This window comes from Trachinotus anak, unplaced genomic scaffold (genome assembly GCF_046630095.1).
Source record: "Trachinotus anak isolate AG129_WGS33_773 ecotype Australia unplaced genomic scaffold, CSIRO_AGI_Tana_v1 ptg000011l, whole genome shotgun sequence".
NCBI classification, from domain to species: Eukaryota; Metazoa; Chordata; class Actinopteri; order Carangiformes; family Carangidae; genus Trachinotus; species Trachinotus anak.
In genome coordinates, this window is record NW_027273862.1 from 29374173 (window position 1) to 29393665 (window position 19493).

At 39.8% G+C, this 19493-nt stretch overlaps 1 protein-coding gene across 11 annotated transcripts in view; it reads right to left on the minus strand.

The window, feature by feature from the left end:
* LOC139628234 (multiple epidermal growth factor-like domains protein 11) overlaps positions 1-19493 on the minus strand; it is a 138973-nt gene that overhangs the window by 31218 nt on the left and 88262 nt on the right. For all 11 annotated transcript variants that reach the window (XR_011692725.1, XM_071489717.1, XM_071489716.1 and 8 more), the window contains 8 exons: positions 19192-19438; positions 18796-18916; positions 18168-18304; positions 13568-13780; positions 12919-13093; positions 3770-3890; positions 1622-1785; positions 1250-1352 (listed from right to left, as the gene is read on the minus strand). Coding sequence is in view for 10 of the 11 variants with exons in the window: in XM_071489717.1 (XP_071345818.1) it covers positions 1250-1352; positions 1622-1785; positions 3770-3890; positions 12919-13093; positions 13568-13780; positions 18168-18304; positions 18796-18916; positions 19192-19438 (1281 nt within the window). In the remaining variant the exon portion in view is untranslated. The remainder of the gene's footprint in view (positions 1-1249; positions 1353-1621; positions 1786-3769; positions 3891-12918; positions 13094-13567; positions 13781-18167; positions 18305-18795; positions 18917-19191; positions 19439-19493) is intronic.

The following is a 19493-nucleotide window of genomic DNA, read 5'->3' on the forward strand; positions in this document are numbered from 1 at the left end:
ATTTCTCACTTATTCCAGTGCTTTTATCAACGTGCCTCAAAAACGTACGGAGATGAGAGGAAAGAGGAGAGAGGGGAGAGAGAGAGCTGGAGTTTGTGGTGAGCTCGGAGCTGAGTCAGAGGCTGAGCCGAGACAGAAACACAGACAGACTCCCACAGACACAGTTAGTGAGTCTGCTGCTAACTAACTTATAGCCGACACTGGTGCAGTTGGTGGCAAATACACACAAAATTTTAAATTGCGTAAATGATTCAAGGTTATACTGCGTCTGTTTTTTTCCTCTGGTGCAATTAGTGAAGCGTAATCTCAACGAGAAGCTGTTTAAAACATCACAAACCTGCCACTGTTCATCTGTTGTAACTGATCATAGACCACACTTTACAATGAGCTTTCCAGGGCAAATATGCATAAAGACAGTGCTGGTTTCTTCCTGTATACTCCTCACATACAGTTTCTGAAGCAGTGCAGCCTGGTGAGCACAGTTTGGCCACCTGCTGTCTTCTGCTGCAGACAGGTCAGGTGGATTCAATCATTCAATTCTTGTTCACTGTTGATGTCTCCATCTGGTAAGAGATAGGTAAGATAACCCTGCATCTCCAGAGCAGACTGACTGACTCTGTATGGAGCTGGTAAAGCAGTTTCACTTCAAGCAGACAGCCGACAAAGTACCAGACATTTCATGATGCAGTTTTACAGTGTGAGCTGTGACATGAATCACAACATTATTTTGCTACTTGAATTTTATGTCTGATTTCAATCATTTACCTCTTACATGGTATTTTTCATGAATTAGCCTGGTTTCTGTGAGAAATACTTGCCTGTGACTGTGGAATGGAAACACTCTGTAAATGAGTTGATGAGGATCCACTAAGAACTGACTGATGCACAATGGATTATCGGATACTGAAAGTTTGGATCCTTCACAAATAAGACAAAGCTTGTCAGTCTTTCCTCACATATTTGGTCTAGAACTAAGGACTTTAGAAAACTCTGATCCTCCTCCACAATCTGCCCCAGTCCATACTGTTATTTAAAGCCTCACCTGCTCTTCTTCTTCTGTTACTTATGTTACTGTAAATTTTTGTTGTTACTCTGGTGTTTGTTATAATATAAATAAAACTTTAATTACAAACACGCCTGTTCTGATCATCTTTGCCAGTTTGCATGAGCTGCTGATTATAGGCCTGTTTGTTTGACCTTTGAACCTCAGTCTAACGCCAGAAACCTGAACTCTGGCTGCACAACTCACCTGTCCAACCTGCGAGACAGCGACAGAAGCCGGCTACTGGATCACAGCCATCGTAGTTGACACAGTCACATTTCTCTCTGCAGTCCAGCCCATATGATCCCTCCTAACAACAAAAACAAAACAACACACAAGAAAATATAAATGCACCTTTAATACACATCTGTATGAATGTTGCTGTTCCTATTGAGGAATAATGTTTTTCTCTTTATAAAACAAAAGTGGTGCTTTGTTGATTTAGTTAAAACCGAACACAGATTAAGCAGCTTGCACCTTCTTTCTGTGTCTTGTTTCTCATGTGAGAATGTGAGTGGATGCCTGAGCGGGTGACTGAGCAGTGAATAAAGACAAACAATGGCTGCCATGACCACTCACAGGACACGGTACGTCACAGTATTCGTCCCTCCAGCCCGGGGAGCAGGTGCAGGTTCCATTCACAGGGTCGCAGGACGCCCCGTTGGCACACTGACACGTCTGATTGCAGTTCAGTCCCCAAGTGCCGCTGGAGCACGGGATGGAGCAGTCCACACCCTGCCAACCTGGAGACAGAACATTAGTCCGTTATTTGAGCCCAGGAGGGGGCATGTATTGGTAACATCAGTTAAATCATGATACAACTGGATTTATTTTCATAATTTTGGACATCAGTCATGATAATATTGTGCTCATCAAAGTAATTGCAGAGATCAGGAAACTCATCACTCAGACAGATTGTAAAGTTCATCTAATTTATCTAATTTATCTGAACCACTTTATTTGGAGGTCAAACTGAAAGTGAGGGCTGCTGACTTGTTGGTGATTGTGTGGAACATTATGACTGAATTAGATTTTAATTACTGCATGAATTTAATAATTAATACATAATTTAATATTTTAATGAATTGAATATCTCAATATTTCCCACCATATGGGACATATGGAAAAAAAAAATCACTGCTTCACTTACTGTACATTGTACCTTGGCATGTGACAAATACAATTTTAAACTGCTATTTAGTGGCATTTCTTATATGGGAAACATAAAATACAATAATATAATTATGTATTAGCCTATTAAAAAAATTGAAACATAAAATATGTGATAATATTGGATATGGTGATATTTGGGCTGGACTGTATCGAGATATTACATTTTGGATATCACCCAAGCTCAGTGGTAGGTGTTAAAGTCTAAATAGTATATTGAACTGTACAGATGATCAGATGTTTGCTCTACAAGCATCTATAGCATAAAGACTGTTATAGAAACATGGCAAACATACACTTGATAATCAGTCTGAACTATTTGCCTCCAAGTGTCCACAACAGTGGCTTTAAAAGAGAAAAAGAAATAAGAGTTTACAGGCTGAAGACAGACACCCACTTGTTCTAGCCAATGCTCTCAGGCCTCTGGTTCTGCACTGTGCCTCAGATGTCTCTCCACTTTAATTACCCATGTTCCCCACGAGGTTCAGTGGTGCATTAATATTTAAAGATGCTGATATTGAGAGATATTAAGCAAGTGAAGAGAACAAAATAGTAGAAAAGATTAAGTTCTGGTGGCAGGTACTTACAGGCTTTCTGGCTGGGAGGAAAACAAAAATGTCTGTCTACCTAATCTAAAACAACAGCATAATAAACATTTTTTAAAAATCTACAAATATAAAAAAAAAAAAATCTACAAATGTACAATAATCAAAAATGACATTATCAATTATTTGCCCATTATTTTCTCAATTATTCATGTGGATAATTTATTTGGTATAAAAATACCAGTGAAAAATCACTTCAGCTGAAGCCAATCAAATAGCTTATGTCCAACCAACAGTAAGAAAGTTATTCAGTTTATTTTAAAATGCAGAAAAGCAGAAAATCCTCACAATTTAGAAGCCGCGATTAGCGTATCATTATTTCATGATCAACTACTTTAGCAATTTATTGAGTATCTTATTGAGTATCAATGTCAAAAACTAGTTACAACTTATCGGTTCATTGACTAATTGCTTGAACGCTAAAGGAGAGAATAAGAGGGACAGGTAAAGGTAAAAACTATTTTAAAGGAATTTATTCTCCCACAGAGGAGATAAGAAAAGTGAAAAGGCAGCAGTGGAGCCAAGAGATGATTCTGACACTGAGAGCGAAGCTGACCACAGTTTGTAAAGTGGTTAAAAGCCCATTTGAGACGCTCAGAATTAAAGAGAAAAACAAACTGTATCAAAATCTGTGAAGAGGGAGAGACATGATTTTCCACCTACAATAACAATAACAAAAACATTTTGATGTTACACAGGTGTAAATAGCCACCTTGGTTATCCACCTGGGTGCAAATAGCATCGGCCTTTAAACCGTGACCCCTTGAAGGAGCCTGATTTCAGGTGGGGAACCACTGGACTAAAGTGCCAAACTGTAGTGAAAGGCAGCTCCACCTCAAGCAGCAAGGAAAACTCCCAACACTTGATCACTGATACCTCCCAAAATGCACTGAGCTTCATAAATCAGTGAACTCTAGCAGTGTAATGGAGGATCATTAGACCTCAACAGAACCTTCTTTGCAGATGCAGGAGCCGTCGACATGTGAGCAGGAGATCTCGTTGTGGCAGGAGCAGGACGTGGTGCAGTTGGTCCCGTACAGGCCCACAGGACAGATGATCGAGCAGTCGTCACCCTGGACACAGTAAACACACACAGAGAAACTGAAACGATCAAATGTAACAGACTTTTTTGTTTTGTTTTGTTTTTTGTTTTCAGTAGTTCCTTTTATTTATTAAATAAATACAGTGGCCCTGAGAGATCAACACAATGCAACTTAAGAAAACACATACAAATAGACAAAACACAAGCAAATTCAGAAAATATCTTCATCAATCTGACAACACACACAATGCTGTAAGTAGCACAGACGACAACAGAAGTGTTTCCAGGGGACACAAAATAGTGATGAACCTGGCTGGGACGCACTTGTCTAATGCTTTGTGACTTTTGAAGTCTCAGCCAGTATTACCTGTTGTGTATTTGGTTGTATTTTGAGTATTTGCAGCGCATGTTGTCAAATTGATGAAGATGTTTTCTGAATTTGTTTGTGTTTTTGTCAATTTGCATATGTTTTCTTAAGTTGCAGTGCAGTGAGCTCTCAGGGCCACCGTAGAATTAATCATGATTTGATTTAAACTTTAACTACATGCTCTCTACTGCTCTAGATCCAACTAAATGTTTTTGTGTGTGTGTGTGTGTGTGTGTGTGTTATGACCAGAGGACTTTTCTGTTACACCGTCTCTTCTTTGTAATAATATAAAAAAATATTCCAGTAGTGCCCCATACTCACATAATGCGGAAAACAAAAAATAAATAAATACAAAATAATTCAAGTCTGCATTAACTAAGTGAGTCTGATTTATCATCTTAAAACAAAATGATTGGAAATTAACCTAAGCAACAATTTCTAGACTCTCACTTACTGAAGTAAATCTAAAGTTTAGTATTTATTACCTCAGTAGAATAAACGAGAACGGAAAAGATCAAGGCCTGAATTATACACTCATATCTGGATAAAAACACAACAACATTAGAGAACAAGTAAATAAAAACAAGCAAATAAAAATGTGACCAGCTGTGTCGTCATTATGATGATTATCAATAGACTGAAGGAAAGAGATGGATCTTTGGAAGAGATTTAAAAACACTAAGATGTAATAATGAAACGAATATGAAAATAGACAGGACAAAACAGCTAGATACCTTCAATTAAGTCTGTCAAGTCAAAATGCATTTGTAGATGTAATCAGAGGTCGTCAGTGGAAGCCCAGTAGACGGTAACAGTGCTTATAGCATTATGTCAGCTTACTGCAGATATGTTGGCAACAGTGTAAATGTCAGAAACTGTAGTAAAGAATTCAGTGTCAGTCAGTGTCTCCAGAACATATTTACCAGACAGGACTGACAGGTTGATTTTTATCTGTAAAACTATCCAGGCATCCATATTGTTTATTTTATGCGTTTATGTTTTAAACAATTACTATCGGATGATACATTGTTATTGAATTTTCAAAATAAAACAACAAATATTAATGTCAGTATCGACCTCAAAAATCTAGTATTGATTTGGTTGCACTGGTCTTATTACAGTACAAATATAATGAAACAATACAACACAAGTGTCCAGGGGGCAGAGTGTGAAAGTTTTGTTCCATATATTCCTCTAATATTCCTTATAAAGTAGACTACTGTTTGCTAAGAACACCTATTTTAGAGATGTAAAACTACAGCTGTGTGACTATGCAGCTGTCATTTTGCTAAATAAATATCTTTAAAAGTTGAGGTGATTTAAAGAATTTTTTCTACATTTGCATGTGTTTTCTTTAGTTGCAGTGAGCTGGGCTCCTCATGCACAGAGCTGTTTCGTGAGGACTGTACCCCTCATTCACTGTCTGTAGCTCTTTTATTCTTTATGAGATGGCTGGCTCAGTTGCATCAGTGCGACTGCATGAACACCTGACTGTGTACACAACACATTGTTTGGAGTTTTAGAAACAAAATGACTGACAGCAAGCTTTCACCACGGTCTCCCCCTTCTGCAGCAGGAGAAACCGGTCCTGTGCAGAGTTCATCTTTAAATTCATTATTAAGTCCATGACTGCATTAAATCTGATGACGGGGAGGAAACAGACAGGCACATGTATTATGGAGGGGAGAGATGATCATCAGTGGTGGCGTCCCTGCAGACAAACATGACGTTGATGCTTGTCCAATCAATAGAGGACATTGTCGAAGCAGCGAGACAGACAGCTTGGCATTAGCAGGATGTCTAACCTTATTCTGCGCTGTTAGCATGCTGTGAAAGCAAGCTCCATACAACCTGAACCTCCAGCACGCTGTCGCATTGATCAGGACCTTCAACATATAAACTGTGCTAATTAAAGCTGCCTGCTTCCAACCTGCTGCCTTTAAATTGCTATTAATCTAATATTCACAAAGCCAGCCAAATGTGCAAAGACAGGGGAAGAGAGAAGCCTTATTAAAAAGTTGGTGAATTAAGGACTTTTTAAAAAACTTTGTTAATAAATAACGTGTGTGGGCCCAATAAGGAAGACCATCAGAATTTCCCTGGGGATGTAGGAGCTCTAACAAAGTGACCCATGGAATAGTAAATACGTGTGGATCGAAGGATCCTGATATACAGTACCTATATTATGTACTCCTGAATTCAATGAGGCAGCGTGGAGCTTCATCAGCCTGTTGTTTTTATTTTTCTCATCACTAATTCAAGCTGATAGCTAACAAATAAATGAACCTGTTAGTTTAGGGTTTTAATATATTCAAACAGGATTAAATGAAATATCATTTTAATCACAAAATTAAAGATAACGTCACTTTTTCATCATATCAATTACATGTCAGCTTACAACCCTCTCACACTCTCTGTATAGAAAGACTAAGGTGGAGCAGGGGGTTCAACGAACAGCGGCAAAACTACCATGGCTGGATTAAGATTACAAAAACGGATCAAGCTTAATATTGAGTGTAATCTGTGGAGGCTCTGTAAATAAACCACAGAATACATCCATGATACAGACAAGGATAGAAAGATGGACGCAGCGTCTGTGACGTCACCACAGTTTTCTGAAGAGCGGTTTAGTGAACTGCTCCGTCGCCATTTTGGCAGGAGCACAGACTTCCTCACATTCTGTTAATAAGTTAACATCACAACAAGTCAGATTATCTGTCTGATATTTACAAGAAAATCCTCCAGACAGAATAAACACGGCCGAGAGGTCAAGTCCACTGACCTGAGTTAGCTTAGCTGCAGTGACGCGGAGCTGTCTGACCACACCCACCTGTCAATCAAAGCGACCACGCCCTCAATTATGCAGAACTTTAAGCCTTAATAAAATTAATACAGGTGAATTATATAAGAATTCACCCCCTGTACAGTTGTTATGAAGGAGGAAATTAGCTCTAGAGACCAGAACAGTTTCTGTACCAGGCTGTAAACATGTTTATTTCTGCTTTAAAGTTGGACATTTTAACATGGGAGTCTATGGGGATCATTAGAGCACAGGAGTCATTAGAGGAACTGCAGTGCTTGGTTTCACCACAACAACACAGTTCATGGACAGAAACAATAATCTAACATTTCAATAAATTCATCCCCTTCACATCTGCTGACTTTACTGGTGGGGGTGTGCCAGAGGATTCTATTTTAGAGATAAAAGATTTAAAGTTTGGTAGTTTTAGTTCCTCTCGTGGTCCAGCTCTATTTGTTTTATACCTCAGGCTGACTATGAAAAATTTAGCATTTCTTCCTTTTGTGTGTTTAGTTTTAATCACTGCATTTTATAAGATTTTTTCAGTTTCAATTTTGACATTTCTGTTTTTGAATAACTCTGATAAATATTAGTGCACTGGTACACTTCTTAATTGATTGTAATATGTGGATTTAATCTGTTAATCTAATCAAACATTAAACAGTGAATTAATCTAGGAACAAATCAGTCACACACACGTTTTGTAGAGTATTTTTCTGTAAGTAAGACTTGTGTAACCTTGTGTAATTCTTTCCTTTTCAGTCAAAGCACTTCCTCGTGGTATGACAGATTCGTTCTGTAGATTTCAAACCTTGGCTCAGAGTTGCACATGTTTACAGATATTGATCGAACTGTCCAAATTGGCGACAATACCACATATAAATTCTGTTTAAAGCCGGTTTCTTGTCTACACACTGACACACAGAGTACCAAACTGTGAGTTACCAGCGCAGCATAAATTCCCTCTAAATCAATAACACTCCTGTGAGAGCACCATCTATCTGAATTTAGCTCCTATAAACCAAATGGACATTCATCTACAGCGCTCATCCTACTTTCATCTGCTGAAAATCCCTGATGCTCTCTGTCCAATTATCAAAGTCCTTGTCATCTCTCTGCTCCTAGGTGTCTCATCTGCGTCGCTGCACGATCACTCAACACACCAGGAGGGCACCGAGCCTCGCCAGCTACTGCTGCACACACAACCGCAAAACCACACACACACACACTCACACTCTCACACACACACACACACACACACACACACACACACACACACACACACACACACGGCTTCACTCAACTTTACTATTAACACCTGCCTGCCAACCAGATCTATTAAAAATTATAATTCGACCTTCAAATCTGTCGTTTTGCCTCACATTTAACTTTAATCCTGACTCTAATTGTGACTCTAAATCCGAGTTTTAACCTTAACAACCTCAACAACTGCACAATGAACTGATAACTTGATATATCTAGCTATATATAGCTTGATATTATTATACAAATTTTAAAATGATTATGAGGACAGTGATGGTGAACAGTATTTACTTTGGAAGCCCTCTTTTTTGCCAGTTTTTTTTTGTCTGTGAAAACACCCCCAAAGGGCTTCTGTAATTTACCCATATTACAATGCACAATAGAAATAAAAGAGGAATATACACGGCAGCTGCTTGGGACAAAGGTGACAACTTCTGAATCTGTAAATCAGAGAGCAGCCTAAAATGACCTCAATCTGTGAAAATATCCTGATGCAGAAGCCTTAAATATCAAGTCTATAGTTCACACACACGCTCTGTTACTGTTTACATACACAGCATTATCCAGACACCGACACGCTCTCTTTCTCCTGACCTGTATCGGGAGGGGGGGGTGCACCTGCAGTAGCCTTTCTCCATTAAAAGCCACGTAACTCTGCAACTAAATCTGCAGAGTCAACAGCACCTGATAAATACATGTTCTGCACCTGCTGCTGAAAAGTCAACACACGTTAATGTCACATGTTGGCTGGAAAGAACCAGGTACCACTTCATCATTATTCAGAACAAAGACACTGAGCCTCTGGATGAACAAACACAGTCTGGTTTTAGTGTAATTGATTAACAGATACAGTCACAGGTCGTCTGTCAGCAGGTCACTATGACCCATAGTTAGGTTTTGTTGCTAGGCGACATCTAGTGGTCGTAGTGATGATGACAGGAGCAAAGGGAAAAGTGCGGTGACGTAGTTTATAGAGCGACAAAGTCCACGTCAGGAGGAGGTTGGGGTGGATGGATGAATATGACCCAGGAGAGCGGTGTTCGATTCCCATGTGACAGGAGCAGTTTATGTTGTTTCTATTATTCATGACCATTCATTGTTGTTATTGTAACCATGGCAACAAAGATCGTCTAATGTCAAGGAAGAACTTATTTTAACCCAAATCACCATCTTTACCTAAACCTAACCAAGACATGACCATTATTATTGTAACCATGGTGATGAAGGCAGGTACGCCGCTCTCAGTAAAGTCCGAGTGTTTATAGTTGTGCTGCCCCAAACCCCGCTAAGTGGGGCCCATAAAGCTGAGTGCTGTAGCAAGCATATATCAATAGCCTGGATGTGAGGTGTTCAGGAAACGTGGGTAAATTGTGCTATCTAACATAGTCTGCATGTGCAGTAGGTTTTATTGGGTCCTTTGCCTGGGCCCCCCAGAGTCTATGACTGCCACTGATTGTCTTCATTAGTGGTTTCCAACCTTTTTGACCTGTGACCTCTCATCACAGGTTTTGTTATTTATGGAGAAGTAATTATGATGCAAATAACAGCATCAGTCCTCTCCTCAGATTTATTTCTTAAAGGAGCCCTCCACCAATTTTGATCAGTTGACTGATCATGGGGAGCTCTGCTCAGCCTGTGAGAGACAGCTGTATAATGTCCTCTGTGGCTCTGAAGGACCTTTTGTCAAATGTCAAATATATGTCAGCTGATAAGTAACAAGAAATTATTATCTTCATTTGTCATTACACAAATGTCAAACAAAGTGTGAGTTCATGTAGAGACCATCTCCCACCAGAGAGCAGACAGACAAATTAAAATCATTACCAGCTGTTATATCACAATTAAACTCAGTTAAACCAGCCTCAAAAATCCATCATGTCATCAAGACCATCTCACAACGACACATTTTGTAACAGAGAACCTGAGTTACACACTGAAGGTGCAGAGGTTGAAAGTCATGCACATTTACCAGGCAGAGTCTTATCGAAGATGTTATGCAGTTGCTGTGTGATATACGAGGAACCAAAAGTCAGAATATCTCAGCCTCTTCTGCTCTGATTTTGAATTTACCAACTGGAAGGAAGTGTAAACCTAAGTTGCAGCATTAATGCTCTCAGGTAGAGCCTCCAACCAGTCGAGGCAGTTTACCACCAGCCCTGAGTCCGGTTCTACTCGAGGTTTCTGCCTCTAAAAGGAAGTTCTTCCTCGCCACTGTCACTTGCTCTGTAAATAATACCATTAACAGAAAGTCTAGACCTCCTGTATTTGAAAAATGCCTTGAGATAACTTCTGTTGGGGATTGGTGCTATATAAATAAAACCGACTTGACTTGACTCCATTGTTTCCAGTATAAACTCAAAGGTTTCTCCATTTCTCCGTTTCTGGAGCAGAAGGATGCAGATCTACCACTACTCATTATTACTATTATTACCACCGTTATCTATTAGCCTATTACTGATAACACCAAAACCTATAGCAGGTGTCGGCAAGTAAGTTTAGCCTGGGCCATTTTTTTCTTGACCCATCACATGACAGCCAGAACATAATCAAAGGCTAATTTTAAGAAACTGATTTATAAAAAAGCAACTTGAATTTACTTTATTGTGTGGCCACAGTCACATATATAGGTTTGACTGACTCATTGAACTGGTGGTATTTTTTTTTTATATCACATCATATGTCTGCTATTTCAGAGGTCTATTAAGCAAGCCACAGAACCTTTGGAACTTCCTGTCACAACTTTTCATAATAAAAGCTAAAAGCTTGTTTTAATTACAGAATTGCAGAAAAAAAAAAAAGATAGTCTTGTGCTTTTATTTTGTAGACAAAATTGCTAAAGAGGAAGTGATTCTGTGGGTAACTGTTGCTGCTGTGACAGAGATCTCTTGTAGAACCAGGTGCTGGAACCAACCAGGAAGAAACCTCCTGTTAAAGGGAGTTTTTCCTCCTCCCCGTCGCCAAGCGCTGCTCTTTGTGGGAACTGTGGGTTTTTCTCTATAAGTCTGGACCCGACCCTGTAAAGAGCCTTGAGATAATGTCTATTATGATTTGGTGCCATACAAATAAAAACTGAACGGAACTGAAAAGATAGCTGCTGTGCCAAGGTTAGCAGTCTGTTGCCTGAGCTGAGATGGTTGAACTTATTTTCAACCTGTTGCCATGGCTCGTTTACCGACCACGGCACACAAAGAGTTAGTTTTACTGGAATCACTGAGTGATACTCTTCTTCAGCAGTGAACAGACATATCAGTTAGTGCTGCTGTTAATGATTATTTCCATTTTCGATTAATCTGTCAATCATTTCTTTGATTAGTAGTTTTTTTTTTTGCTTATATAATGTCATTAACATTGTAGAAAAATTAAAGGTATTTATTTTACAAAGACAAAATGGAGAAAAACAGCAGATTCTCACATTGGAGCGGCTAAAAACAAATAATGTTTGGTCTTATAGCTTGATAATTTACTTAAATGATTGATCAATTATCAAAATATTGGGCGATTAATTTTTTGGGATCAACTAATTAATCCCTCCAGCCTAAATATCAATCAACCAAAAGTGTATGATGTTAGGTTTAAGGTGTGAATTAGCTTATTATTATCATACATTCTCTCTATTTTACTTTGCTTATTTTGTTTTATTTTGTTTATTTGGTTACATGATGAGATGAGAGCAGCTGAAGAGTAGCAGGTTGTTGTAGGATGAGATGTAGCCGGTGGCTGCGTTGGTGGATGTGTGCTGTGCTCTGAATGGAATTTCATTTGCAGAGCTCACAGCAGTAAAAAATGAAGAAAGTAAAAAATTGCTCTGTAGAAAATCTACAGAGAAAACATTGTCAACAGCTTTCACTGAACCAATTTTCTACCCGAGAAATGTTCCCTATGAAAACTAAAAGTAGATTTATGAAAAAGCCTGAGAGGTTTTCATGATTTATAACTAACTACCATAGGTTCAACAGTTTAAAGGTCCTGTATTTTAACTTCTTCTGTGTTTTATCTGAAGTGTTGATCTCCATCTGAAGATATATCTGTGGTTTTAAGAACCAAAAACCATCTCAGTGTAGTTTTACATCTCCTCTCTCAGGCTTCTCTCTGGAGCTCTAGTAACAACAGGTCAGTCAGCCAATCAGAAGTGAGGCTCTCTTCTGATTGGCTGACTGTTTTCTGAATGATCCAAAAAAAATATAGCAGATTTCAGGTAAACACTCAGAGAAACCAAATCCTGTAAGGTTGGATGGTGGGTCCAGGTGGGCGGGGCTTGGGGTGTGGCTGAGAGCAATGACTGCTTTGTTGTGACATCACAAAGTCCTGACAGCTGGTTTTAAGGCTCAGTTTCTGAATACAGGCTGTGTGCATTTGTCTGTGGACTGAGGCTTTGATACTTTCACAGTATTAATATAGAACCTAGACCTGATGTATGATAAAAGAGAAGACATGAAAATCTACCTTTAGATTTACAATGTGGGACCTTTAAGTACTCAAAAGCCATCTAATGAAACAACTTCAGCTCTCCAAGATATTAATCTGAAGCAGTGCAGTGATCGGACAAATAACTAAGCTAATGTTAGCATCACATATATGATGGTTGTTGTTACTGTGTTTATCTCTGAGCAGCTGTGTTTCTGCACTTACTATATATCCCGGTGCACACACACATGCTCCGGTGGAGCCATCACAGTCAGCTCCATTAGCACAGGTGCACAGCTCTCTGCAGCCCTCGCCGTAGTAACCTGCTGGACAGGTCTCGTTGCAGTAAAGCCCCGCCCATCCTGCTGCACAGGTGCACTCTCCTGACAGAGGGTGACAGCTGAGAAAGAATAAGAGAAAAAATGACCCCTCTGCTCGGAGGACTCGACAAAATGTCACTCAGATTTAGATTTAAGGCAAAATACTAAAATTTGTGTCATGTTGTCAAGCCAATTTGTTGATCTATTGGCTTGACAACATGACGTTTTAAATACTGTTTATCTAAAACATGTATATCTCTATTGTAAAAGATGATGACATCCCACAAGAGGTAGATTTTTTTCTGGTTAAAATGAAATAGTTTAGTGATGTACAGATCTCAAGTCTTCATGATTGATGATTGAAGCATTACCCACACTGAGCAGAGACAGACTGTACACAAAACGTGACATTGGACATGAAAAAGTATTAATAATTCAGTGTTTATACATGAAAAAGCTCCAGTGATTGAAACGCAACCTTCCTCTATTCACACAGTGTTGTATAGTACAAAAGCAGAGAGATGCTCTTGCTTGCTTGATCAACGGTTCAGTACCTGAGTGTGTTTGCAGCTTTGCAGGGGCAGTATTTATCACAGATGAGTCCGTACAGACCGGTGGGACAGAAGCGGTCCTGGCAGCTGGGGCCCTTAAAGCCCTCGTTGCACAGACAGGCCCCATTGATGTGGTAGCACTTGGCCCTGTTCTGGCAGTCACACTTGTGGGCACACTGCGGTCCATAAGTGCCGACGGGGCATTCATCCTGGCATCTGTGTTGGTATGAAAACAATAACAGAGGAGCCGTGAGAAAAGGTGTAAAGCTTACGGCAAATGTTTGTCAAAATATGAATGTTCAGCAGTTCAATGAACAAGGTTTTCTCCTAGAAAGGCACCAACAAAGTATTAAAGGTGCAGGGATGTTGAACTAATTTCCCAGCACAAACAACCTCTTTTTACCTGCTAGACTCAGAGACACTATGATTATCTAACAATTTTCTGATCCTTACATGACACTGTCTTTCATTCAATTCCAGTAAATGAAAAAAAAAAGAAAACTAATTTCAAAGATAACACATCAAACAGGAATCCAGTCATTGCAGATGTGTTTCTACATTTTTTTGGGGCAAAGACTCAGCTCATACAACAAATAAACACAGCTCCATGAACTGCAGATACAGTCACACCCATTCAGAAACAGTCCAAACTATTTTTCAGTTAATAAAGTCACGTTGAAAAAAAGGAGCGACAGCAGGTGTGAAGAAAACAACCCTGATCTCCGATCTGAGCCAGGCTGAGTTCAGATTAAACTACATCCAGTCAAATGAGGCAGAGCAGGGTCAGCTGTGCCAGTATGCTTGATCACGTGACGTCTCATCATCACCATCACAGTGTTTTTGTGCAGCAAACAGAGAGGATGTGTTAAATGAAGTATTTCTGCTCTTGTCCTGTGGCTGCTGGTTGATTGTTGCAGAGTCATGCTGCTGCCACTGTCTGTATTCTCTCTCTCTCTATTTGGCTTTCTTAAAAATGTGCACATTCATGTGAAGTCTGGTAGCTTTCCCATGTTTCTCTTTAGATCATGACCAAAAGGTTGGACTTGTGAGGACTCTATAGGTGTGTCCCAAATCTAAATAATATCAGACTGCATTTAGACTGTAGTGAGGACTCACTATTCACCAACATCCTCTCATTTAAAGCCTTTCATCTGAGGTACATGTATCTAAGAAACGTTCCTATAATCTCTGACTCCTTCTGTCCTCACCTCCTTGAGCAAGACACTGAGCCTCACTTGCTCCTAATTCTTACCTCACATGGTAGGTCGCTGCCCTCGGTGTGTGAGTATGTGTGTGAAAGTTTGGAAACCACTATTTAAATGCAGTCCATTGAGAATAAGGCACAAAGAGTGCAAACTTCATATTTCTACTTGCAGATACACAAATCAATCAGTGAATTTACATCTCCTCTCTCAGGCTTCTCTTTGGAGGAGGTTGGTGAGCCAATCAGAAGAGAGGGTCAGGGTCAGTCTCTGAATACAGGCTGTGTGCATTTCTCTGTGGACTGAGGCTTTGATCCTTTCACAGTATTAATATAGAACCTAGACCTGCTTTATAATCACAAACACATGGACATCTACCTTTAGACTGGATGGAGCTTTAAAAAGTTAAAATCTTTTTTTTGGAGCAGAAGTTAGTACTAAAACAAGAAATTATGTTATGATAATAAACAATTTAATGATGATCCACCTGCTGAAATGAAAGTGACAGACTGGTAACGCCGAGGATAAATGTTAATGACCCCTCTGTTTTCCATTAGTGATGATAGATGATAAAGGTGAATCAGGCAGAAACTCCCTGGTTAATTAAACAAAACTGGTTCATCCTCAACTTGTTCAGGACACCAACGCACCACAGATCTCAAGCTTCATTCAAAAAGTAGAGGAAATAAAAAACAGTGGAAATATGCATCATGACAAAAACACAAATAAATAATCAGGTTTGTGTGCATGTAGAAAGACTCCACCTAATGACAACTGAAGGCTTGTTTTTGGTTGTTTAAACAGGTTTTCATGTTCACTGCTGCCCACATTATCCTTAAAGCTCACATTTACAATTCAAAAAATGATCCATGATGCTTCTACTACCACCTCACAATAAAAGCTGAGTGATATTATCCCGCACTCACAGAGAGCACTCCATTTTCCTCACAGATGACATGTGCTCTACCATCACGTACACTCACACCATTATAAGGTCAACAGGCTACACATTATGCTGAGACCCTGAGTGGTACTCAAGGTTAAAGCTTACAAAGTGCCTATATGGATTATAATGAGCATGACTGAACAGACCAGAAGTGAATTGAATAGAAAATTGTTTAAGTTGAGTTAAAGTTAGGCTGACATCCCTGCATCATTCTCAACACGTCCCCAACTTGAAACCATTAAGAAATAGACAAATCACTCAATTAAAATGGCTCAGTGAGGACTTATGTTTAGTGTCACGTTTAAATCATGCCGACTTCCTCAGGACTCTTATCTCGGCTAATTCCATTAGAACGTGGACGGGGTGGAAGAGAACTCAATCTAGGAATTATTCCATGTAGGCTAATTCACCTGTCTGGGGCCTAAATGAATGGAGGTAATTTGGCTCAATTGAGAATAACGATGGAGAGAAACAGAGAGATGGGCAGAGTGGAGGGAGGAGAAAGCACAATCTAGATGGAAAGAGAGGGGGAGACAGAGCTGAACAGAGGGAGGTGGAGGCTGGAGAAGGTCTTTTTGAACCAACAGACAGTGTCTGAGATGACAGAGGTAATGAAGTAGAAAACAATTTCAAATGGCTCTTGGTTAAAATCTCCCACTTTAGGTGACAGTGGTACAGATAAAGTAAAAAGAGGAGAGTGTATAACTGCAATCCATGGGCATGAGCACGAGGCAGAGAGGAGGAGGGAGGAACATTAACACTGAACATGAAGTGTTTCTATTCTGTACACACAGATACAGTTTATACAGCGAGGTAAGTTTGAAGTTGCACAAACACTCTCTACATCAGTCATGTCAACTGCCATTTAATTAGAAATTACTTGGTTTTTTTTTTTTTTTCAGAAAAGCAACAAACATCATCCAGTGACTGTTAGACCAGTTTTTACGCAGCTTTTCTCTCTGGTTTGGTCTCCACCATCTGGCTCTGGCTCAACTTTGTCTTTCTGCTGTTTGGTGATCAGAGGTGCGTCCTCAGGAGAGCAGGAGTGCACTGCTGCTGTCCCCCACCCCAGATGGGGCCCCTGATGATGTGATGTGCGCTGCAGATAGTTTCTATCATTGATGCATGTGAGACATTCAGGGAACATCTGTAAATTGTACCGTCCACCGACAGTTTGCATGTGAGGCCTTTAGGGGACATCTGTAAATTGTCCCATCTGTCAACAGTGTGAATGTGTTGGGGGTATTTGCTTCTTTATCTGTCCCTCCCTAAACTCTAGTTTTGCTACTGTTGATTTGCAGGTAGTGTACTGTGTTTTCTTGCACTGCTGCCTCTGGGTTGATGAGCTAAAAGATGCTAAAATGCTCTGTAAAATCTAGGGGAATTCCAGAGTTGGTGGTAATTTTCTTTTCACATTACATGTAGTCATGACTCATTGTTAATATAAAATATTGATTAGAGCAGCTTTAAAAGCCCAGTGTTACCACTGTTAGAGCATCTTTAGCTTCTGTAATGTGACAAATGTCAGAGTGAAACAGATAAATGTGAAGGATATATTCAGGGATTTGCTCAAATCATTAAGGTTTGATTTGATTGGATTCCTTTTAAAAGATGAGTTTGTTGTTTTGTATACCTAAAGTTTATGGTGATTTATATACTTCTTATTGTCATAGTAAGGTGTATGACTAATTGACTAATTGACATATACAGTAAATAAACTAGTAAACAACCTCTGATGTGAACTGATGAAGGCAGGACAGCTGAAAATGCTTTTAGGAATTTCAATTTGATATATTGAAGAATTGGGTTTAATTTTAAAGCACATGTCAAATCTTACTGCAAAATGATTGGTATATACACAATGTGTTATGTAATACCTACTAAATGTTATTTAAATGTCAGTTATTACCAATTTAGTCATCTAAATGTAAATAAGCCATCAAGCCTCAAGCCTCTAACATCTGCAGATACTGTCAAACTTTGCATTTTATACATAAAACATTTCAGCTCCTCTGTATTTCCCACTAATAACACACAAAACATGTTTATGGGAACTTTAGCTCCTCATTGTTTCTATTGTTTCCCCACAGTATTTACTATTATGAAATACCTAACAGTGTGCTCATATTTAACTTTCTCCCTGTCCTATTAATATCTGGAGCTGCAACAAGCTAATTTTCTCCCATAGAGTATAAAACAATCTTAGAATGAGATCTACTGTGAGATTATTAGGCTCGGGATATCCAAAATCTACTGTTTTGTATCATATATCCCATATATTGCGATATGTGATTTTTTAAAATTAAATATAATTAATTGTACCTTTTGTTTCAGTTATGAGAGATATCGCCACTAAACACCAGTTCAAAGTTTACAAAAAATTTACAAGAAATTATCAAATATAGTGTAGGATCTATATTGGCTCAAGCCTGGAGATCACACTTTCATACTGCACCTCTCTCCGATGTAGCCTGCCGTGCACTGGCACTGGCCGCTGATGTGGTCACACAGGCCTCCGTTACGACACGTGCACTCCTGTGAGCAGTTGATACCGAATGATCCGAAGGGACACGGCTGTGCGCACACTGGGCCCTGAGGAGGAAGATTATATCACGTTCACATGCTCGTCAAACATGTGCTTACAAAGTGTTTCAGGACATTCTGTGTGATGTGTTAATAAACTGGTTATTTGTCACAGTAGACAACAGCAGAGACATGAAGAGTGTCCAGTGAAAAGCTTTAAAAAACTCCTTAATCTTATTATTTTGAAACAATAACCTGTCATTTCACATAAAAAAACAAAAATCCTCACGATTCATCAGGAGTTTTCTGGGTATTGTGAGTTCATTTACAGTCACTGTGTATTTGTTTCTACAATAAAAACTGCAATCCCATTATTTCCTTTGCTCGTATTATGTTGAATAGTTTTATTGTTCATTGTGAGTCTGAGGAGCTCCTAACCTTATAAAAGTTTCATAAGTGCTGGTTTCAGATGTATTTGGGTGTCCCCTGATGAAATTAAATGCCATTAAGGAGGCTTTTGCAGCCTGGCGAAAAAAAAACGTCTGGGAAGAAAAACGTACCACCCAGCCGGCGGGACAGGAGCACTCCCCGGTGACATGATGACACGCTCCTCCGTTCTGACAGGGACAGTGCTGCTCACACAGGGAGCCATGTTTACCTGGAGGACACGGCTCCTCACAGCTGGATGGGACAGACAGAGGAAGCAGATCTGACATTTGATAGAGAAGCTTCAAATCCCTGACTCTCCTGTATTGTACCATACAATTCAACATGTGAAACATAAAATATTTATATTCATTCCTGACGTCAAAGTTCAGCTTTGATTCTGGAGATCACTGTGTCTCTCAATCAGAACTGAGATCATACAAAATCCCATCAGCACATTTATGGAGAATTTGGAGGGAGCTTCCTGAAAACGCCTCAGAGGGACAGACAGCCAACCAACAGCTACTCACATGGCCCCGGTGTATCCGGGCGCACAGAGGCACTCGCCGGTCTGATGATGACAGGTGGCGCCGTTGAGGCACTGGCACTCCAGCAGGCAGTCTTTGCCGTAGAAGCCGGGGTCACAGGGCTCCTCGCAGCGCCAGCCCTGGTAGCCGTCCGTGCAGACGCAGGCTCCGGTGATCGGGTTACATTTGGCCCCGTTTCGGCACTGACAGCGGTTGGTGCAGTGGGGACCCCAGAAGTCACTCTCACAGCCTGGGCAGAGAAGAAAGTGGGAGTCAACACTTGATTTAAAACTGTGTAATCATCA